General features: G+C 41.4%; 1 protein-coding gene across 1 annotated transcript in view; it reads right to left on the bottom strand.

The window, feature by feature from the left end:
- The window catches only part of LOC146608180 (fibronectin type III domain-containing protein 4-like), a 62,210-nt gene extending 40,625 nt beyond the window's left edge, over positions 1-21,585 (bottom strand). The window contains exon 1 of the mRNA XM_085347770.1: positions 21,501-21,585. Within this exon, the coding sequence (XP_085203896.1) occupies positions 21,501-21,585 (85 nt within the window). The remainder of the gene's footprint in view (positions 1-21,500) is intronic.
- Between the last annotated feature and the right edge of the window lie 2,388 nt (positions 21,586-23,973).

The raw sequence follows: 23,973 nt of genomic DNA, 5'->3' as shown, positions 1-23,973 counted from the left end.
CAGTACTCAAAAAACCTATAGATTAAGGTGTGTGAAATGGTGTCTTAAGTAGCATTATACTACCATGGTCAGGATGTTGTGACTTCTGTGCTACTGTTTCAAACTAAATCTGAGCAAACCTCTACTCTGGACATCAAATATTTTTTGCAGAAAAACTAATTAAAAAGTGAGGTCTGCATTTCTTTCGATGTTGTTCTGGGGTCTTTTGTGACCTCTTGGATGAGTTATTGAGTCGCTCTTGGAGAAATTTTTGTCAGCCAGCCACTCCTGGGAAGGCTCACCACCTTTCCATCTGTGGATAATGGTTCTCACTGTGGTTCACTGAGTCCCACAGCTTTGGAAATGGCTTTTCCAGACTAAAAGATCTCAGTGACTTTGTTTCTCATTTGTTCCTAGATAAGATAAGATAAAACTTTATAAATCCCTCAGGTGGGTTCCTCTGGGAAATTCGGTTTCCAAAAGCACAGCACCGACAGGAGTTACAGAACGTGAGCAGAATATTTTATATATATATATATATATCTCTCTCTGTGCCGAGTATAACCTGGAAGTCCCGAGGTCAAAATGGGAGATGCCCCCAAGGGTGGTGGAGAATGACCGAGCTAAGATCCTGTGGGACTTCCAGATACAGACAGACAAAATGGTGGTGGCTAACCAACCGGACATAGTGGTGGTAGACAAACAGAAGAAGACGGCCGTAGTGATCGATGTAGCGGTTCCGAATGACAGCAATATCAGGAAGAAGGAACACGAGAAGCTGGAGAAATACCAAGGGCTCAGAGAAGAGCTCGAGAGGATGTGGAGGGTGAAGGTAACGGTGGTCCCCGTGGTAATCGGAGCACTAGGTGCGGTGACTCCCAAGATAGGCGAGTGGCTCCAGCAGATCCCGGGAACAACATCGGAGATCTCTGTCCAGAAGAGCGCAGTCCTGGGAACAGCTAAGATACTGTGCAGGACCCTCAAGCTCCCAGGCCTCTGGTAGAGGACCCGAGCTTGAAGGATAAACCGCCCGCAGGGGTGTGCTGGGTGTTTTATATATATATATAAATAAATAAAATATACGAAAGGGATAAATAGGAATAAGAATACAAGGGACTTGCACATTTCAAGTATTGAAGTCTATTGCACCGTTGACTATTTACAAAAAGTATTGCACAAGGTATTGCACAGTGAGGTGAAGAGGCACTACAGCTTAGTTGTTCCCCCCTCCTTTGTCCTCCTGTTTCCCCTCCAGAGAGGAGTTAAACAGTCTGATGGCGTGTGGGACAAAGGAGGTTTTAAGTCTGTTGGTTCTTGTCTTTGGGAGAAGCAACCTGTCACTGAACAGACTCCTCTGGTTGTTTACGGCCGTGTGCAGAGGATGCCTGGCATTGTCCATAATGTCCATCAGTTTCTTTAATGTCCTTTTCTCTGCCACTGTCACCAGAGTGTCCAGCTTCATGCGACCACAGAGCCAGCCTTCCTGATCAGTTTTTCCAGCCTGGATGAGTCCTTCTTTGCTGTGCTGCTCCCCCTGCACACCACAGCATGGAATGATGTCTGGCTTTTGAGGATCTTTTGGTCCACTCCACTTTGTCAAACAGATCCTATTTACATGATTTCTTGGTTTGAGAATAGGTGTGGCAGTAATCAGGCCTGAGTGTGGCTACAGAAATTGAACTCAGCTTTCCAAAGATGTGATATACCACAATTAGTTTGTTATAACGGGGCCGTCTGAATGTTGCAAAGGAAATTGAGACTCATCAGACCAGGCAACTTTTTTTTTTTTTTTTTTTCCACTCTTCTAGCTAGCTAACCCGTAGACTCATTTATCTGTTGTTAGCTGACAGAAGTGCCATCCAGTGCGGGCTTCTGCTGTTGTAGGCCATCAATTTTTGCTGCTTAGAGGAGGCAAAACTATTCTATTCAATTCAATAAAACTTTATTGATCCTGAAGGTTGACCCCGAAGGAAATTGGGTTTAATGAGGGCTGCAGTTTTCTCCATACAAAGGTCATGTTTTGAAACATCCTCTTTATTTAATTCATTATGTTTTTCTGCAAATGACATTTTAGGCACATTCTGTGTGATGCTGGGCTAAAACAATAACATCATATTTGAGATAACTGGATATTTCTCTCATGAACAGGTTTCCATACTGGGTAATAATTACCCGACTTATCTTCTGTTGCCAGCTTTTTGTGCTTGTCCTCGTGATAAACAATCAATGCCAATAACTTAAAAACCTGGTGGAGGCATTACTTCAAGTGTTACAGCTGTAGAAGGTTGGACATGGAGCCTTCTCATAGATTAAATTTTACCATATCAGGTTGGTCTGTTACCTGATTTTGTTCGGTAAATCTACCAAAGTCCTCCATTGATGGACAGTGATGCAGTTTTCGTGATTTTGCAGCTTCACACCAGCACAATTATTTTTTACTAAAGCAATAAAAACACGATTCAAGTGGAGATTGTGAGCTTTAAGGTTCTTAACAAAAGAGCGTAGAGTACGCTTGGGGAGTGTGATCGTGTGTACAGCGTCTCTTTATGTCTGTCTCCACATTGGTTGAGTGTGGAGTAAGTGCATATGAGAGCATGAGGGTGGGATGTTTGTATCTGTGTGTGCCTGTATGTCTGTGTCTATATGTCAGGTTGGGTGTCAGGCGCCACCTCTCTGGGGACATCTTAGGCCCTCCAAGGTTTGGAGGCCTATCTCCACCCACCACCACTTCCCCTGCCAGTGGCGGACTCCCTCAGACATCGGTGCGTTGGTGGTTCTTTGTGTCCGGGGATAGGCGTCCAGGTACACACCGGTTCACTCCTTGGCGGCCGCTTATCGGGGCCTGGAGCCTGGGGCTCGCTCGGGCCACTTCGGAGGTGGGGTGCCCCCGGCCTCTCGGCCTGGGGCTCGGTCACTCAGGCACGGCTGGCTGCCGGCGGAGCTCACGGGCGCGTCACTGCAACTCCCCCTGGCATCTGCTCCGCGGCTGCTGAGTGAGCCCTCATCTGGGACTCTCCTCAGCTCTTTCTGGGACAGTGGCGCGGCTGCCCCTCTGTTGGTCTTCCTTGGTCTCTTGTGTTCTGGGGGCCTCTGGATGTCTGGAGTTTTGATCTCCTCCATACCTGCTTCATGCCCTGGAGGACGGGGCTGTGGCCCCCCCACACCCTCTAGCAGATCATTACATGAAGGAACCTTTTAAAAACAAAAACAAAAAAAACAAGCGCGTCCATGCTCACAGGTGTACACACAGGTGACCCCCCCCCCCCCCCCCCAAACTACACCCTTTTTGGCTCCTACCTCAAAGCACACTGTGTTCTGTTGATCCTATGTGCTGCACGATAATGTTTAATATTTAGTATTTACTGTCATATTCCCATATATAATTGTGATGTTGTTTATTCTATTACTCTTGTTCTCTTCTGCTTGTTTTCTTTTTTCTTTCTCAGCAGGTGATCCAGGTGATTGATATATGCATTTTTTCTTTCTTTTTTTCTTTCTGCTCATTCTGTTGGTTTTTGTTTTTTGCCCTTCTCCCCCGTCCCTCTTCTCAGCTGTTTCTCTTTCCCTCTTTCTTTCTCCCCTTCTTTCCCCCAGTCAAGTCTGTCCCATGTTCAGTAAGTGAAAATAAAAGAAACAATAAAAGGTGAATCAAATGGACCATTACGGCAAGGCTGGGATGGTCAATTTGGTAAAGTAAATCCGTTGGGCATCTTTCTTTGCCTTTAGACAACAATTCTGATGGCAAAAGAGCCAAACGGGACAGGCAAAAAAAAAAAAAAAAAAAAAAGGTTCTTAACAAAAGTATTGCATCGATAGCGTGAGAAAGTAATGGGACAGTTGACTGATGTGATTAAAAAGCTGGCGATCACCCACTTTAGTTCTCTACAGCCTCACAGCGCTGGTCTCTAGCCTGATTACGCAATCCTCATGTCAGTGCCACCTTGTCTGGAGGAACGACAACCAAAACAGAAATGCCAGCACTGCCTTTATTTTGTGGTTAGACAACTACAAAGGACACAACTCAATCCCAGGCTGGCGGAGGAGCCGAGCGCGACAAGAACTCTCCAAACCGAAAGCATCTGGCTTGGCTCTGTGGACTGTGACCATGAATGTCAAGCTCTATCTCAGGCTAACAATCTAACCACAGCTCATTATGCAAGCCAGCTTTCCCACACTCCCTGCAGGACACCCAGGCCTGCCTGCCTGCCAAGACTGCTTCAGAGTGGTTAAAGGGAAAAATCCACAAAGTGTCTGTAGCATGACGCAAAACGATCATCAATCTGCGATAAGGCAGAATCCTGCTCCTTCTGTCTCCCTTGTCTGCTTCCATTTGTGACTTCTTACATTTCCCTGGTTGCCCTTTGACAGCTGACAAGGAAGGATTATAAATCCGTTGCATCCATCATGTGTAGGTGGAGTGAATGAAAGCATGGCAAGAAGCACAAGTAGGTGGGAGTCTTTTTTTTCAGTTGAGAAAAAGCAGCATTTTACTGAAACTGTCCTGTGCCTGCATTGAATTCTGGTCTATTTCCTGATGCTGTGGGCGTTAGAGTTGGCCAGTGTGCTCGTTTTCTGACAAATTCCTCCCTCTATGATAACTGAAGACTGTGGGTGCAGAAAAAAGCATTTGCACTTTACAGCCGAGGACCTGAAAAAACAGATGTTTTTCAATTTCTCTTCCTTTATAAAAAAACTAAAACATTTAGGTGAATATCCAAAGATTACAGTTACATATGTGACCATAGTTGTAGATTTTTTTTCTCTCTCAATGAGCCACAGCAGCCTGTGGTATTCTTCAGATGAGATGCACATTTTAAAGCAGCAAAGGCAATGAGAAAATGCTGTAGGAGATGAAAAAACACATCCACTGAAAATGTTTTAACTTGGGCAAAAATATATGTGGTTGTACAGGAGCTCTATGAAACTAGAGCAAAACAGGAAAGCAATTGAGGGAAAAATCCTTGTGAGTTTCTTGTGAGATCACTGACAGGTTCAGGATGGGATACGCACTACTAAAACTAGACCCCCATGGAAGATTTCCCGATCGCCGATCTGTTTTTTGTATTTAAGTAATTCACGTCTAAAGTTGGGTACAGTAGTAGGTTTAGTCTTGGGGTCCAGCCTTTATCCAGCAGCACAGCTATCCATGTCAGTTTGGCGATTCCCACCTTGAAAAAGGTGCAGGGCTTTTTTCACCACAAAGTTATCCTACCATCAGAGCATCCTGTCAGGCTCTGTGGACTGTGACCATGAATGAATAACCACAGCTCATTATGCAAGCCAGCCTTCCTCCGCGCTCTGCAGGATATATACAGACCTGCCTGCCAAGACTGCTTCAGAGTCATTAAAGGAAAAGTCCAACAATTCTCCATCAGTGTGACTTGGAGCTGCTTATTTCACATGGAGGCACCTTACTCTATAAGTCATTTCAAGGCCAATTAGAACTCAAACCCATCGCAGACTTCTGAGCATAACTGTTTCCAGATCAAATTTTGTGTAGCAAGACGTTAATGATGAAAACCCTCATCGTAAACATTCAACATCTTAAAGTTAACTTGAACATTAGACAGTAAAGTCTCCAATTGGTGACTTTTATGAACACTTCATGCTTTCATCTCTTATATTTCAAGGTTAGGTCTGGCTTTCAGTTTGTTTTCTAGTTCATCCCAATGGTTCTATGAAGGGTTGAGGTCAGGACACTGAAGGCCACTCAAGTTCTTGTATGTCAAGCTTCTTCTGGAGTTAATTTTAAGGGATTTCCTTATTATCCACATACATTTGTCCACAAACCTTTGCCCACATGGATCATCTGGACATGATGCCAGATGAGGACTTTAAATAGACAGTATTTAGGCATTTAAAAAAACAAACACATAATGAACACGTAATGAAAATATGCGGTGAAAGCACATCCTCCTCCTCCTCCTCACACCCTCCCTGTCTCTGCCAGTGACAGCCAAGATCCCCCCGAACTCCCATCGCGCTACGGTTGCTAAATCCCAACTGCTTTCATCTGCCAGCGCTGCAATGGAGTGCTCACACACTGAATAGACTTCTGCAATTACATTATACACAGGAGAAGAGAGGAGATGAGAGGGGAGGCTTGGATGGAGTCAGGAAGACAGAGGAAAAGAGAGAGATGAAAGAGAGGTGGATGAAAGACGACAGGAATATGACAGAGCAAAGAATGAATGAGTCAGGAGGGGGGGAAAAAGAGATGGGAGAGCGAGAAGAAAGAGCAATTATCCTGGGCAGATATCAAGAGATGGGGACGGCGGGGTTTTCAATCTTTGGTTTTGGAGAGAAAAGACAGACGAAGGGCAAAGTGGGATGGATGGAGGGGGGGGGAGAAAGATCAATGTGCAAGGAAAAAAAATGGAGAGAGGGTGGAGGGACAACGGGGGTGGGGAAGTAGTATGTGGATATTAATTAAATGATGAAATACAGCAGTGATCAGGTGGATGTTAGAGCACATACACACAGTTTCTACATGCCCTTGTTTGTCCTTCATGTTTGAGTCGAGTTTGTCTGATTACATATTTATGACCATCCATTTTTAACTTCTGGAATATTTCAGCACACATCTGGCTGCTTTTAAAGTCTGTGTTTCAAATTATCCTAACTTGAGATTTTCATTTGTTTTCTAAGATTATACATACACAACAGGCAATCAAATAAACTGACTTAATAAAAAAAACATGTCAATAGCACTCAACTCTTTTTATTCAAAAACGCCCCTAAAGCGGAAACGAGCTAAACAGCGGTTGATTAAGGGCTTAACTACATTTAAGTCCCGCTTAGTCAAGCTTTATTTATTTTTACTGATAATTTAGAATAAATAAACTATTGCTGTAATTACAATTATGTATGCACAATTATGTATTTAGAATTTTCAAGTTTCTTGTCAAGGAAAAAGTGACTCTCCCATTTATAAGTATAAGAGGTATGATCCAACTGAGCCAACCATCCATCTATCCAACCAACCGACCATCTATACAACAAACCATCCATCCCTCTCCAGCTTATCTGTGGTTGGGTTGGTAATTATAGGTAACCAGAAACTAGTGATGCGCAATGAGCAGTCACTTCCTGTGTGGACACCTCTTTAGCCTCTAGCCAACAGCCAATTTTGGGGGGCTTCCAATTAATCCAGGGTATCCGGTAAATGGATAACAAACAATACACAATGTCTATTCAAATCTGATTCCTCAGATTCTGTACACTGTTCACTCTTTACATCAGGGGTGTCCAACTCCAGGCCTCAAGGGCCGGTGTCATACAGGTTGTAGATGTGTCCTTCACCCAACGCAGCTCATTTAAACGGCTAAATTACCTCCTCAACATGTCTTGAAGCTCTCCAGAGGCCTGAGAATGAACTAATCATTTGATTCAGGTGTGTTGACCCAGGGTGATATCTAAAACCTGCAGCACACCAGCCCTTGAGGCCTGGAGTTCCCCACCCCTGTTTTAGGTAGATTTCTAAAAGGGTCTCTTTTGTCCTCTACAATACTTTTGTCAACACGTACCAAAACCTGCTTAAACATGAACTGTGAGAATGCAGGCGGATTACAGATGTGAACAAGGAGGTTGAGAATTAATTTAGAGCCAATCAACCTCATCCGGATGTGGAAAACCAGGGCTAACCATGTTGGAGTCAATGGAGTTATTATTTTGTTTGTTTTTTGTTTTTTTGATAATCTACAGGGTGGGCCATTTGTATGGATACACCGAAATGACATGGGAATGGTTGGTGATATTAAAGTCCTGTTTGTGGCACATTAGTATATGTGAGGGGGCAAACTCCTCAAGATGGGTGGTGACCATGGTGGCCATTTAAAAGTCGGCCATCTTGGATACAACTTTAGTTTTTTCAATAGGAAGAGGGCCATGTGACACATCAAACTTATTGGTAATGTCACAAGAAAAACAATGGTGTGCTTGGTTTCAACGTAACTTCATTCTTTCATGAGTTATTTACAAGTTTCTCTTTGTTCACAGCCTTTGACATGTCGAAGAGGTTAACATGTGAGGAGCGGATCGAAATTGTGTTGATATCTGGTGAATGCCATAACCGGGTCATTGCAGCAGATTTCAATGCAAGACACCCTACGAGACCACCCATCTCCCATGCCACAGTTAGCAAACTGCTTGCTAAGTTTTGTGAAACTGGTTCAGTGTTGGATTTGCCAAAATGTCGACGCAAGAAAACTGTCACTAATAAAGAAACATCAGTGGCTGTCCTAGCTTCATTCAACAAGAGCCCACAGCGTAGAACTCGCCGCATGTCACTGGAGAGTGGCATTAGTTGAACATCCCTTCGGCAGATATTAGCTACTCACAAAGGGCACCCTTACAAACTCCAGCTACTGCAGCATCTCAACGAGGATGACCCAGATCGGTGCACAGAATTTACAGAATGGGCAAAACAAAAATTGGAACAGGACCCTCAGTTCACGCAGAAGATTTTGTTCAGTGATGAGACAAACTTTTATGTGAATGGTGAAGTTAACAAACAAAACCAACGCTATTGGTTGACACTAACCCACATTGGATGGATCCATCCAAGATTGTTGGAACAACAAAAGTGATGGTTTGGTGTGGTATATGGGGTACAACGATAGTGGGTCCATTCTTCATCAATGGAAACCTCAAGGCCACTGGATATTTGAAATTGCTACATGATGATGTGTTTCCCTCTTTATGCACTGAAGCTGGCACGTTCCCTGAGTTTTTCCAGCAAGATGGTGCACCACCACATTATGGGTGCCAGGTCCGAGCATTCCTAGATGAACAGTTTCCTGGAAAGTGGATTGGTCATCGTGGGCCAGTTGAATGGCCCCCAAGGTCTCCCGATCTGACCCCCTTAGACTTTTATCTTTGGGGTCATCTGAAGGCAATTGTCTATGGTGTGAAGATACAAGATGTGCAGCACCTGAAACTACGGATACTGGATGCCTGTGCTGGCATTTCTCCTGTGGTGTTGCTATCAGTGTGTGAAGAGTGGGAGAAGAGGGTTGCATTGACAATCCAACACAATGGGCACCACATTGAACACAATTTATAAGTGGTCAGAAACTTGTAAATAACTCATGAAAGAATGAAGTTACGTTGAAACCAAGCACACCATTGTTTTTCTTGTGACATTACCAATAAGTTTGATGTGTCACATGGCCCTCTTCCTATTGAAAAAACTAAAGTTGTATCCAAGATGGCCGACTTTTAAATGGCCACCATGGTCACCACCCATCTTGAGGAGTTTGCCCCCTCACATATACTAATGTGCCACAAACAGGACTTTAATATCACCAACCATTTCCATGTTATTACGGTGTATCCATATAAATGGCCTTCATCAATTGCAACTGAAAACGCAATAAATGACTTTAGTTTTTTGCTTCAACTGGCTATCCATCCGCTGAAAGATCAGAAATCCTGTTGGCAACTGTGTTTCTTGTCAGGCTGATATTTGCAAAGGCCTGTCGCTTTTCAGGGCACACAATCTCCGATGCCTTCATCATACATGTTTTTACAAATTCACCCTCACTAAATGGTTTTAAAGCTAGTGCAATTTTGTTAGCAATGAGGTAGCTAGCTTTCACTGCAGTGTTACTGATGGCTGTGAGTAAACACAGACTGCTGTTTCTTCAGACCCGCCAACAGTTCATTCACCTTCTCTCTTCTCCGCTGTCCTTGAAAGTTGTCATATTTATCGGCATGAAGGCTCACATAGTGGCGACAGAGGTTATATTCTTTCAGCACTGCAACATGCTGGGAACACACCAAACATACAGCTTTCCCATTCATTTCCTTGAATAAATAGGAGTATGACCATTTTTCTTGGAACACTCTGCATCCACTTTTCTCTTTTTTGACAGAGACATATTGGGGCAATGAGGGTGCCAAAGCACATCAGGTTTAAATTTCGCAGGCAAAACTAAGTAGCTCACAATTGCTATTGCGCCATCCAATGGACGCAATTGAACAGCAGGTTCTTTTTTGAAAAATTGCAGCTCATTTTCATAATGCATTTTTTAAATTTTATTTGGGGTGCCTTTCAGAAACCCAAGGTCACCTTACAAAGAACAAAATTAATAAAAGGAACAGTAGTCATAAAATACATAAGATAAGTTAAAATTGCAAAACAGAGGTTGACAACAGATAAAATCAGCACTAAAGTGAATAAACCAGTTTAAACAGATGCGTTTTGAGCTGTGACTTAAATACGGAGAGGGAGTCAATATTTCTTATGGCTGGAGGAAGAGAGTTCCAGAGCCGAGGAGCAGAGCGACTGAAAGCTCTGTTCCCCATAGTAATAAGGTGTGAGGACGGAACAGTAAGATGAATAGCAGATGATGATCTGAGAGGGCGGGAAACAGTGGTGATATGGAGCAGGTCACACCAATATGAAGAAGCAGATTTATGGACACACTTGTATGTAAGACGTAAGATTTTAAAATTTATCCTGGGTTCTACGGGCAACCAGTGAAGCTGCTGAAGAACTGGGGTAATATGAGCTCTTAACGGAGTGCAAGTTATGACCCGAGCTGCAGAATTTTAAGAAGTAAGATAAGATAAGATAAGATAAGATAAGATAAGATAAGATAAGATAAGATAAGATAACCTTTATTAGTCCCACACGTGGGAAATTTGTTTTGTCACAGCAGGAAGTGGACAGTGCAAAAGTTATGACGCAAAAATTAGAATACAATAAGAATAAATACAGTACACAGCTGTACAGAATAGAATAAAATAATATACTATATACAGTAGAATAAAATAGAATAAAAATATACAATAAGATAAAAATAGAATACGAATGCTATATACAACTGAGTAAAAATACAACGATGCCAGAAAAGATTATTGCACTTAGTGTTATTGCACATGTGTGGATGTGTGTGTTTGTTCAGTTAAAGTCTTTGTTGTGGAGTCTGACAGCAGTGGGGAGGAAAGACCTGCGAAATCTCTCCGTCCCACACCGTGGGTGCCGCAGTCTCCCACTGAAGGAGCTGCTCAGTGCTGTCACAGTCTGCTGCATGGGGTGGGAGACGTTGTCCAACAGGGATGACAGCTTAGCCGCCATTCTCCTGTCACTCACTCACCATCAAGAAGTTGGAGTTTATGAAGGGACCTTTCAGGGAGACCAAATAGGAGGGAATTGCAGTAATCAATACGGGACGTAATAAGATTATGCACAAGGATGGCAGCAGCATGGGGAGTAAGGAAGGGACGGAGTCGGTTAATATTACATAAGTGGAAGTAAGCAGACCGGGTTATGTAATTAATGTGAGACTGGAATGAAAGAGTATTATCAAGTATGACACCCAAAATCTTAACCTGAGGGGAGGGAAGGGTAGGAGAATTTTCAACGTTAATGGAAAAACTGTGGGATTTGGTTAAGATAGATGGTGTACCAACAAGTAAAACTTCAGTTTTATTACTGTTACGGTAAGTTTGAGAAAATTGGAGGAGAACCAGGATCTAATCTCAATAAGACCGTTTGAGAGGGAGGTAGGTGGGAGGGATGAATTGGGTTTAGAAGAAATGTAGAGCTGGGTGTCATCGGCATAACAGTGAAAATTTATATTAGATTTTTGAAATATATGACCCAAGGGCGTAGATTTGGTTTTGGCATTGGTGGGGACGGATGATTCAACCACCAAACTATATATGCTATTCTACATGCTTTTAAACCATTTAAAATTACAATTCATAGTTTTATATGTGAATTGTACACAGCAAATCCAGCATGTCCAAATTAACACTGTCGGATTTGATTTCAACACTATTAAAGTGTCTATATGGGTCCACACCAGAGAGTGTTAATTTAACTCTTTTTGGAGAGTTGGTACGTTAACTCTGATTTAGTGTTAAACACCAAATCTGTCTGGAGTTGATAATTTAACACTTGGTGTTAAGAGTTTATATATTAACTCTCAAAGAGTATTTTAGTTTAACTACGTAAGAGTTATCTTCTAATTCATTCTAAAAAGCGGGAATTTTACTGTTCTGAACTTCCAGAAATTTCTTTTGGAAATAAACATTTACTAAAAAGACGCAATGGTTTTTGAAAAACATTTATTCTGAACTGTGACCACAATTTCAAAACATTTTCTGAAAGATGTAACAGTATACATGTTCTCACTTTCATTAGAGTTTTGTTTATCAAAAGGTCTGACATGGTAAATGCAAATAACAGCATTCTCATCACTTATTTCTTCAATACAATATGCATGTCCTTCATTCATCCCTTTGTGGAACTTCAACACACTTCTGCTCTCCCCCATATTCCATCTTCACAAGCATATCCTGTGCGGAGATTGAATAAAAATTAGTTGACACTAATTAATGGCACAAATAATCCAGTAAACAATTGCAGCACAGTAAAAAAAAAAAAAGGAATCCTCTTTGAGCCATTACTTGTGTAAAGTATTTTCCCAAAAGACAAGGACACAGGCAACAGGTAATACTGAACTAAATGTAAAACCTCAACCTTTTTCATTTTTACCTAAACTGTGTGCACAAAACTCTGGAGGGATCTATGCTAACGTAGAACCCAGTCAGGACGTCTGCTACTGCTGTTTGCTCGTTTTTTTTTTATGGGCGATCGTTTTCAGGCTTCAAGTAGCACCATTATACCAACATTTCACATTCTAGACATTGTTTTAGGTGTATTTGACCAAAAGTTTGACTGAAAATTCACATGCAAGCTTTTTTCAAGGCTGTGGTATTTGCCCGCAAACAATACCTTTCAGCTAACTAAAACAGAATATTATGCTATCAGCGAGCAACATGGCTAATGCCTTTCACACAGCTTTGTCTCAACTCCAAAGAGCCACAGAAGTAAAAGCTCATAATAATAATTGAAACAATCTTTGAAAAAATGACTTACCAAGCATGGCAAACAACTCAAATATGTAGAGCAAAATGTTCTGAAACGGCTTCACTTCAGCTTCGATTGGAGCCGTGCTGGGGGCGGAGTCTGTGAATTTACTCTGTTGGTGTCATAGCCCCTCTAGGAGTTCAGAGTTAAGAGGTCAAGAGTTAATGTTTCCATTGTAACACCTCCAGATTTGACAGAGAAACACTCATTTTTAACACTCGATTTTAACTACTATCATTTTACACCTCAGAGTTACATTAAAAGAATGTGACTCTGCTTAGAGTAAAATTAACTCTACTTTTGCAAGAAGACTATTAACACCAAAACATTTAACACTTTTGAATTTGCTGTGTATAATGTTAAATTACTATTAATCAAATGACTAAGTATTTTAGACTTTAGTTTACTTCAGCCATATTCCATACAAATCAGGTATCATGCAAAAATAAAAATAGCTTCAAATACAGTCATGACAATAAAAATATGACTTTAAGGATTTAACAACATTACTTTAGTTATAGTACACCAACATGTCTTATACATTAGCACTAAGGGAAAACTGAATGATCTGGTGGTTTTTGTCAATAAAACTACTCATCTAAGATTACCACAAAGTAAAAGATCTGTCAGCAAAATTATGCAACATTTTAGGCACACTATCAAATCAGTGAGCTGGGATTTTTTATTCTAAACATGAACTACTGTTACAGCAACAGACATGGACACAACTCAATGTTCACTATGTGAAGGAGCCAAACACATGCCTTCTCCTCTCGTTAACTGAGATAAACTGCTGGCATATTTGTTTTACATCTATACTGTCCAGTCTCTCCTGGTGGACATGGTACAGCCTCTGTAAACTAATATCCTGGCTTGCTCGAGGCTCTCTGACAGTTTCAATCAAAATTAGAAATGCTACTCTGAGACTGAGATAACTAATAGTGCTGCCTGTTGTGCAGTTAGTTTCCAAAACACTTATTCATGGTTACATATACTTTTAGATTGATGTGGGCCAAAACCTAGGATAGCCTGTAACGTTATTATGACACATCTTATGAGTGAACTTGACTTTAAGTGACTTACAGGTTTCTTTGAAAAATACTTTCTTATATCCAGGTTCTTCCTTTTTGCTGCCGTCCTCCTCTCCTCCTTGCAGGTCCTCGCAGCGCAGCTTTGCTGCCATTTGTTTATGTTTTATTGGAGGTTTTTTTATTGTTCTTGTCATATCAAACTGCAGTATGGAGCAAAATAAGTTGAAAAAAATCTCTTTGGTTCTGGAGTCAACATTTTAAAATAGGTTTTTGTTGCAAAGGAGAAAATGCACAACTTTTTTTTTCCTCTACAGATTTTCAAAAAAGTAAAAAAGAAATGCATGTTTGATGCTGCCAATTATCAGCAAGAAAATGCAGCCTGTTCTCAATCCCAGGGTTTCAGATACCTTCTTTTGTCAAAGCATGTCTGGCATCTCCTTTTGCACACAGTGTCCTTCTGAGCCTGCAGCAGCATGTTTGACCTGCTAAAGGCTGAAGGTAATTAGTTTTTGTGGCACGTTCCTTCAAAAGCAGCCGTGGAATTAATAAATGCCACAAAACGTTATTGCATTTCTCCAAAGCAGACCTCAGAATGCAGAATAATAACCCCTTTTTCAGGTCTTGGAGTTTCTCTCACAGCTCTGCTTGTGCTGAGTTTTGGAGACAGTAATCCTAATCCGGATTTTAACAGGAAAATAAAAAGATAATTTAACAGAGATGTGAAGTTCGGCCTGGATGTGCTTACTCTGGAGAATTTCCCTCATCTTCCCGTCCTTATTTGAAGTAAAAAAAACAAACAACAACCCTCCCACACTGTGGTTTGATCTCTCCACACGGTGCTGTATCTGTGTGTTGTACTATGAAATGGACGAAAGCCAAATCTACTAAACATGGATTTTTTCGTCGGCCTCCGACCTCGTGTTTCTCTGCAGGACCACAAGATGAAAACAAAAACAAGTCCGGAGATGGCAGCTGTTTACCTCCGCTCGTCCTGGAGTACTCTGTGACGTGTGACTCGAGTCGGACGTTCAGCTGTAAATCACAGCGAAGAAACAGTTTGACGACTGACTCAGACAGCCTAATCTCACTAATGGCTCCCTACCACTCTCTGAGATGGATGGATGTCCGTGGATGTGCACGATCTAATATAGTAACATCCTCTCCATACTGATTAAATATACAGTATGAGTGCATTATGAGACATTGTTCCCCTCACTCCTCTTACATAAGAGCGAGACAGAATGAAACTTGTTGTTGCTTCACTTTGTGTTTTTTTTCTGTCCCTGGCTACCTTTGAGGTCATTTCGTGCTGCACTAACTTTCTTTGGTGTCTCTTTGCAACTGTTTGTGTTGATTTCCATAAAAGTCTTGATTCACCACTCATTTCTTTATGTTTTGCTCAGAAAACAGGAACTTAGGATGTATTGAAACGTACAAACATATAAGGCAAAAAACCCCAACAGAATTTGCGCAATTTTAATGAGCTGAAAGTAAATATTTGGTTTGACCATCTTTATTCTTCAGCAAAGTCTGAACTCTCTTAGGCAGCTTTCTTGTCATGTCTTTAAGTAGTCTTCAGGAATAGTTCTGCAGGCTTCTTGAAGGACATTCAAAGCTCTTCTTTGGATGTTTCTGCCTTTTGTTCTGTTCTCTGTCAACATGATCCCACACTGCTTCAATAATGTTGACAGTGTGTTTTTCTATCCAGGTATTATTTTACTGCATTCTCATGGTGAAAAATCTTGCTTTTGTTCATCAGATACTTACCAGATGGTATTACAAAGTGGATCAAAATCTGATGGCGCTTTTCTGTGTTCATAATTCATCAATTTTAAGTGGCTCAACAAAGAAAGCCCCCCAAAATACTTGGGGGACTGGACTGGGTTAAAAATGAGTGGAAAAGTAGCCAAAAGAAACACACTGGAAAACCTCCACAAAGTTTTAAGAACTACTGGTCCAGAGACAGAAAGTCTGGCCCCTTGGAAGCAAAAATATAAAGAAATGACAGCTGGCTCAAAACTTTTGCACAACATTGTATGTGTTCCTTTCTGTTCATTTTCAAAATATTTTTTGTAATTTTGTGCCAATTTTCATCCATCCGTGACTCTCTCTGGTCACTCTGTGACTGTTGTTTTCGGATGTCTTCATCGTGTACCATGGAGGCTCTGCTATGCTTGTGATAATTTTGTGTTCCCGCAACGTAATTTTCTCCTTCTCTGTGAACCATTTGCAAATCTTTTCAGTCCTTTTGTGTCATTTTTCCATCATTTTTGCCTCAGTTTGTTATTTGTTGTCATTCTTTGCCACTACTCATTTTTTAGGATGCTTTCCATTCTTGTAATAATTTTGCATGATTTTTCATTTGTTTTTGTTTTTGTTTACAACTGTCTGTTTTGTTGCTTTGTGCATTTTTTTTAACGTTTTTTGTGATTATTTTGTTTTTCTTTTCCATATTTTTTGTGCTTTCTGTGTCTCGTTATGATGAATTTAGGGTCATTTTTGTGTTGATTTTCAATATATTTGTTACAAGGACACTTCATTTTTTTGTTGTTTTTTCATTTGTTTAGTGAATCCGGAGACACTCAGCTTTTGTGGTTATTTTAAATGTTCTATTTACACTGTGCATTTGTGTTGTTTTCCATTACTTTTGTGCCTCTTTGTACACATTTTGTGCTTTCCATTATATTCTTGCATTACTTTCTTGTTTAGTGTAACTTTTATATTGTCACCTTTGAGGAAATTTTCAAATAGTGACTTTTTTGTTACTATTTGTGTAAATGTCATTCACTGGATGTCTGGATGTGACCAGGTGATAGTTTCTGTGATCATTTTGTTTCTCTATCTACATGGCAGAGCTATGCTTATTGCTTTCCATACATTTATGTTTCTTCGTGATTATGAAAGATTAATTGAACCCTAGCGGCTGACACTACGAGTCCTCCTTACCCCTGGGCGTGTGCCCTGCATGTCCTATTAGGAATCCTTTCATGAGAATGGCAATTTACGTTTGCTGGCCTAGCAACTGTAAACTGTAAAGGGGTGGACATGGTTGGCAACGAGTCTTAGTACTATCCCCCACACCATAACACCACCACCACTAGCAGCCTGAATCTTGAAAGCATGGATCCATCCTGCCTTGTATTAATCTTGTTTATACCAAATTTTGATCCATCTGACTGTTGCAGCAGAAACCGAGACTCATCAGACCAAGCAACATTTTTCTAGTGTTACATTGTCTAATTTTGGTAATTCTGTGTGAATTTTCATTTAAATCATCAGGTTGCCATGGAAAGATAAGGACAATCAGCACTGAGCTGAGGCAGTTATGTGAGGCTGAGCTGAGTATAAAGAGAGGCTTCGCTGCTGGAATAAAACAGCACTTTACCCTGCTCCTTTTAAAATAAATACCTCCTGTGTCTGCAGTTGGTGCATTTTTATGATCCCCCTACAAGCTCTATGCTTATCTTTCTGCTTTGTTCTCCTTTCTGAAGACCCGTGTAGGACAGCTTTCGTCTCACTCCCGAGGTTTTCATCAGGGAGCGGCGAGATGCAACAGAGAGAAACACAACTGCAAATAAATCTTGGGAATTTATTCTTGGCTTTGACAGCATACGGACTAAAAATATTGTCGTGCGAGGTCCAGTTACTTGACTAGACTTTTTAGCCACATCCCACGTAAGCTGGCAAGAGCTTTGCCATGCGATAAAGAAAGCTCAAATATAGCGACTCCTTTACAGAGCACACACACTGGCCTTTTAAATATAAGTTTATAATGAAGGTCAGAGCTGTTGGTGGTGTCACAGTGGACTGCCTTATATTAAAAAGTGTGGCTAATACTCTCCTTCCTCTGTTAGAAATCCTAGCTTGTAATCACTGTAGAGTACAGATGCAATAACAAACTCATATTGAAGTAGTGCCAATCAGAACTAGACACTGAGTGCATGCCAAATAAAGCGACAAAGTGGCCTCTGCTGAATTCTCTGCTGGTACAAAGACTAAAATGTCACCCCAAACTATTCAAAATATCAGCTGAGCATGTGCATGTGCGGCTTAAGCAAAGGACACAAACCTGCAGGTGTTTAAATTTTCATTTTTGAAAAAAATGTAAGTAGACTGACCTTGCACATCACCCACATTTACTCTTAATATCCAAATTAGTTTAGACTAGACACTCTTTGACCTATAACTGTTTTCTCAGTTTCCTTAATAAATAAGACTTGGGATAACATATTCTAATTTTAGTTTGTCATTCTAGATGTGGGATATTATTTGAAGGTTGACAACTTAAGCAAAAAATTGGCTAAAATGAAAAGACGGCTAAGCGATGCGTATTTCTTGCCTCAGAGGTTTTCAGAAACACATTTTGCTGAAGCATCTTCTTAATTCGTAAGATGAAAATTAGCTCCAATGTTTGTTGAAATCTGGGACCTCACAATCAACATAAGCTATTCCTCTGCATGGTTATACAACCATGTAGGAGAAGGAGATCACTGTGTAGTACTGGCCGTCAAGCATCCATTGCAGTGATGCAAATATGCCCCTATGGCCAAGCATATCGTTATTTTGTCAGAACCACAGGCATCCAGGTTCATGCATGAGGTGTCCTTTCGAGCGTGCACCCAGACAGACAGGGTTGTGACATCGAGCAAAAGGATCTGGCACTCCCAACTCATCATTTGCCAATATTCCTAAACCTAACCGAGTCAGGTTTTAGTGCCTAATGCTAACTACTGAAAGCAAAAGTTAAAAGTGAGTGAAAAAACAAAACAAATACGCATGTGAAGAACAAAATAAGCAAAAATGAAAACACACGATGCACTGTCTCCTAGCTGAGAAACCTGCAGCCTCCTAAGGCAGACTCGGTAGGTCTCTAAAATAAGACCTTTATCTCTCTGTGTTAGAGCAGCAACACCAGGGAGCAGATTCCTGAAATCAGGAGATGCAGCTGATAAATCAGCATTTCAGACCAGAATCATACAAAGCAAAAAGAGATGGTCATGCTCAAATGAAGACTTGTCACATGTTAAATGACTTGTCAGGCACAAGTCGTTAGCTGAGCAGTGTGTGGCTTCAGAGCCAGATGCTCAGTTCAAGCCTTCATAACAGGACTTCACTAACTGTCGGGAGATGTAGCAGTGACTACGTCCATCTTCAATCTGTGGTCAGGATGACAACATGACGGCACCACCACAACAAAATATTAACTGTAGGTAATGTAACTCATTCCACATAATCCTCTGTAGGGCCCAACATACATAGAAAAGTTAAGACCGATACAGATACCAATACCTAATACTGATATTGATCCTTATACCAATACTGAGCGTAATACCGATACTTGGTGAAAAATCCGATACATTAGCTAATAATTTTTTTGATATGTGTAGTTATTTATGAGTTCTTACTTACATGTCGTAACACTAATATGATATAATTGTTTTACTGACCCAAAAAGTGGTTGATTACATGTTTATGCCCGAAACTGCTCGAGTTGGCAGCTGGTGGTCTCCCAAACATGCGTTTTGTGAAACTATTCAACATCATTTGCTTTTTAGATTTTTACTATCGGCTAATACTCATATATCAGCAAGTAGCTAATATGAGGCCGTCCTGGCAGAGCTAATCCCCGGGATGCATTTTTTCATTTTTACTTTCAAACAAAGACATAAATTGGATCAAAAATGACTGATCATGCCTGTTGAGCAAAGATTTTAGATTTGCACATGTTGGAATTTTAATTTTCTGATTCAGGTTGGTCCCTAGTTTAACGCCCAGTGAACAAATTCCATTTGTTTCAGTGTTAAAATCTTTTTTATTTGACTGAAGACTCTTCAGCCAGTTAACATTGCTTATAATCCTGCTCAGAGTCTGGGATAAGCTAACATCCACCTCTTTTTATGGACTTTGTGGGTATATAAGGCATGCAAAGGAAGATACTTATAAAACAAGAACATACATAATCATAAAGGATAAAGCAACTCATTTATTATAATCCCCCGTGTGCGGGTAATGCATTGTTAAGAATGTAACTCACACTGAACACAGATTGTTGTGCTAGCCAAAGCCTTTTGTTGAAAAAGCACAATTTTCAATCTCATAAAACATAGAACAAATATTTTTACACAAAGCTATAACCAGGTGTAATATCACCTGCTGCTTCAAAGTCATGAATCAATCTTTTTAAAATAAGACGCCGGTCGCTTCCTGAAGTGCTGCTGTCTGTGATTTATGGTGAAGGAGGGAAAAAAAGGCTTCCTCCCGCAGCTGTTTGTCATGACTGGAAATCTGCATTTAAAATTAATGGGTGGCAGAGAGCAGGAAAACGAAGCGTGGTTGATGAGCTCCCATAAAGACATGACGTCTGTGACGTGAGCTGAGCAGGTAAAGGCCGTGTGGGGGGATATAAAGACATAGCAGCTCATTGGATAAATCGATACAGAACCTTGTAAGCGCAGATTAGCTGCTCTTTGGTATTCATCCAAAAAGAAGCATGTTAATTCGGTGCTATTTGCCAAAGGCTACTTTGGATTAAACCTCATGGGAAGGTGCAGAGGAGGGGGGATGTGACCAGTGGTCTGGGTGATTTAGGTGCATTCCTGCAACAGCTAATTAAACAGAGCAAAGGAGGAGTGAGAGAGAGAGAGATTGCTTTGAAATTCTAATCCCCCGATAGGCATTCAATTAAGGTTGGGACACTTTTACAACAGCTGTTAGTCTAGTTGAAATATGAGGCGTAAACAGAGCGCAGCATACGCTCCACTCACCTCAAATCACACAGGTGGACACACAAAGCAGTGTGTCAATGTAGAGTCGCGCCGCTGTCACGTACTTAAAGCTGTAGATGATAACGAAATATCGATCATCTTTCAGGGCCAACAGCTTATTATTACTGCATATAACGCCAGTTTTTACAGGCTAACATCCAGGTTTTCCCTCTTTTGTCCCACATGGTATTTACACTGATGGTTGTTATTTGTGTTTGGCATCTTTGCAAACTTTTGCAGCTTAAAAATGATGATGTGTGGGCTTTCAGCTGTCCATTTTCTGTGCAGAACACCACGTGAACAGTATCGCCTTTTCATGATTGCTTTCAGATCATACAAAAGAATGAAAATAATGAGGCCGTCCTGGCAGAGCTACACACACACACACACACACACATATATATATATATATATATATATATATATATATATATATATATATATATATAGGGTTTTTTGTTTTTTTAACACTGCATTTAAATCACCATTCCACTTCTTACTTCTTATCAGTCAGACGGAGGTATTTCTAGAGCCAAAGCAAAACGAGGCTCTTGTCCTTGCTCAGATATAACAAGGACATTGGGCTTTTTAAAAATTCGATGTTTTTCCAATGGAGTTTTGAACGCAGCTTGATTAAAAAAGACAAAGCTGCTTCAAATGAGCTTAAATGGAGAGAAACAGCGTGGTAGACATGTGTTCAAACACCTGTGTCCCATCATGCCGTAAAAATGTCATAATTATGTGAGTTATGCCAGCTGTTTGTGCCAATCCTGTCACTGCTTCCTAAAGTTTCTTATATTTAGATTAAATATGACACACAGAGAAGGAAAACGGGACACTCACTTCCTCCGACCATCCCCGGGGTCTGCCAGCAGGCCAACAGGAGCAGCAGCATCAGCCCGAGATCCAGGTGAAGAGACACGGTCATAACCTCCTCCTGTGTCTCCACGCACAAATACGCACACACCACCACCACCACCAGCACCTCTGGCTCCTTCTGCACGCTTTCTTCTCTTCCTCACCTTCTCACCTCCTTTACCCCACCTCCCCCTGCTGCTTATTTACTGAAGGTCTCGCCACGGGGTCACCACTGTTTCCACATCACCCGTCATCTTCTGCTGCTGCTGGTGCTGCTGCTGTGGAGGGCACAGTTTTGCCAGACCGCACGGGTCGGACTCCCAACTTGCGCGAAGTAGGTCAGTAGGTGTGCAGCCTAAATCCCAGCCTCTGCTCTCTCACCGAGGGCACGGAAAAGCGCAGAGCGGAGCCCGGAGGAGCAGAAGAAGGTGGAGGGGGTGGGAGAAGCTAACAGGTAGTCTCCGTGTCTTGCGGTTTCTGGTTAAATGTCGGAGATTTCGTCGCAGCAGGTGGAAGGTCGGAGCTCGGTCATTTATGAGGAGAAACTGCGCTCATTCGGGGTTCGTGTGGATACATAAGAGGACGGAGGGGCTGATGCCGAGGCTCCCGACGTCTCTCACAGGAGGACGCAGGAGCCCAAAAGGTGGTCCCGTCTCATCCGGAGAACAGCAGGCTGGTTTAAAATCTGGCAGATTGCGGGGAACCTCTGAGGATCAGAAAATATATGTGTGTGCGTGTGTGTGTGCGCAGGAGCTTCAGCCGGGAACTCCTCACGTCAGCCGCAAACACAGCCGATCTGCACCGACACAAATCCTGTCACTACACAGAGCATGGAGGATGATGAGGATGAGGGGGGAGAGGAGAGCGAGAGAGGGAAGGTGGGTGGGAGGGAGGGAGAGGACAAAGAGGTGCGTTTCTGTTCGCGGAATAACCTGCAAGCTGCCAGAGACGAGCGCTCTGAAGTGCCAACTGTTGCTTATGTAATAAGCCTCGCAGCACTGATCTGAATTCATTCCTTCAGAGATCAACAAGTACAGCCACGAGGCCATCTGCCTCTGACTGGTTTTAAACTGGGTGCTGTTTAACGCTCAATTCCAGTCACAGCCTCTAGTGATGGGATTTCCGGCTCTTTTTAGAGATCCGGCTCTTTCGGTTCGGCTCACTAAAAAGACCCGGCTCTTTCGGCTCCGAACCGGCTCTTCAGGTTGTTTTGTTGCTTTAATTAATTTATTATTAACAATAATATAAAATTATGCACAAAAGGAATTACTAACGTAAAAACAAGTGGTTTTATTTATATATGTTTATATATAAATATATGCGGTGGCCCCTAGAGACAAAACACGTACAAACTCCAAAACACATTTCTAGCATGAACTGAACTTCCAAAGCAGAGCTACTAGATCACTTAAATTACACAATTGAAAGCATGTGTGTATTGTTTGTGTATTTATACACAGGCACTCATATATATATTCAAATAATTTTAAAAAAAGTTCATTTACCTGTTATTACCACACACCAAATCCGGTCATTGGTACTTGCTGGCTTGTGTAGCCACAAGATAACAAAGGCTCAACACTGCGCCCAGCATCCTGGAGCACTTCTGTTGTTCTTTTGTACGTGTTTTGAGTTTTTATGTGCTTCTGAGTTTTTATATGCTTCTGAGTTTTTACGTGCTTCGGAGTTTGTACGTGTTTTTACGTGTTTTGGAGTTTTTACGTGTTTTGGAGTTTGTACGTGTTTTTACGTGTTTTGGAGTTTGTACATGCTTCAGAGTTCGTACGTGATTTGAAGTTTGTATGTGCTTTGTCTCTAGGGGCCACCGTAAATATACTTTTATTTATTCACTCCACATAAAATGTAATAAATAAATCATCTAATACAAAAATCAACTATTCACATTTCAAGTTTTAACTATTTACATTTTCAGCTTTTTCCTTTCACAAATTTAAAGTGAAAAGAACACAAAACACTGCAAACCACAACACAATTAAATATAAATTATAATATGAAAACTAAAAGAACATGCATATTCTCTGTCATATGGACCTGCATGAATAAACTTTCTCAATCCTTTATCATCTGCAACCGAAAATAGTTGTGGATGATTACTATACCTTTCTAATGTTGTTGTCCCTGCCTCTCTTTCTCTCTCTCTGGCTCTGTTCCTGTGCTACTGAGTGTAACTACCGCCCCTCCCCCCTCTGCCCAGCGTAAAGCACAAGGCTCGCGTGCAGAGTGAAGCGGAAAAAAAGTGCGAGAGAGAGGCTGAGAGAAAGAAAAAAAAAAAAAAACACGTGACGGCTCGCGATAAGGAGCCGGCTCGCGTCGTTCACGTCAAAGAGCCGGCTCTAAGAGCCATTTCGTTCGCGAACGACCCATCACTAACAGCCTCCCAGTGGTCTGTGACTCATACTCACTGGTTTTCTATTTGAGCTATAGCTGCCGTTTTGTT

This window comes from Diplotaxodon limnothrissa, linkage group LG23, assembly GCF_057381915.1.
Source record: "Diplotaxodon limnothrissa isolate DT_005_m linkage group LG23, D_limnothrissa_male_GT1.1, whole genome shotgun sequence".
Lineage (NCBI taxonomy): Eukaryota > Metazoa > Chordata > Actinopteri > Cichliformes > Cichlidae > Diplotaxodon > Diplotaxodon limnothrissa.
This window is presented reverse-complemented; position numbering and strand designations above follow the sequence as displayed.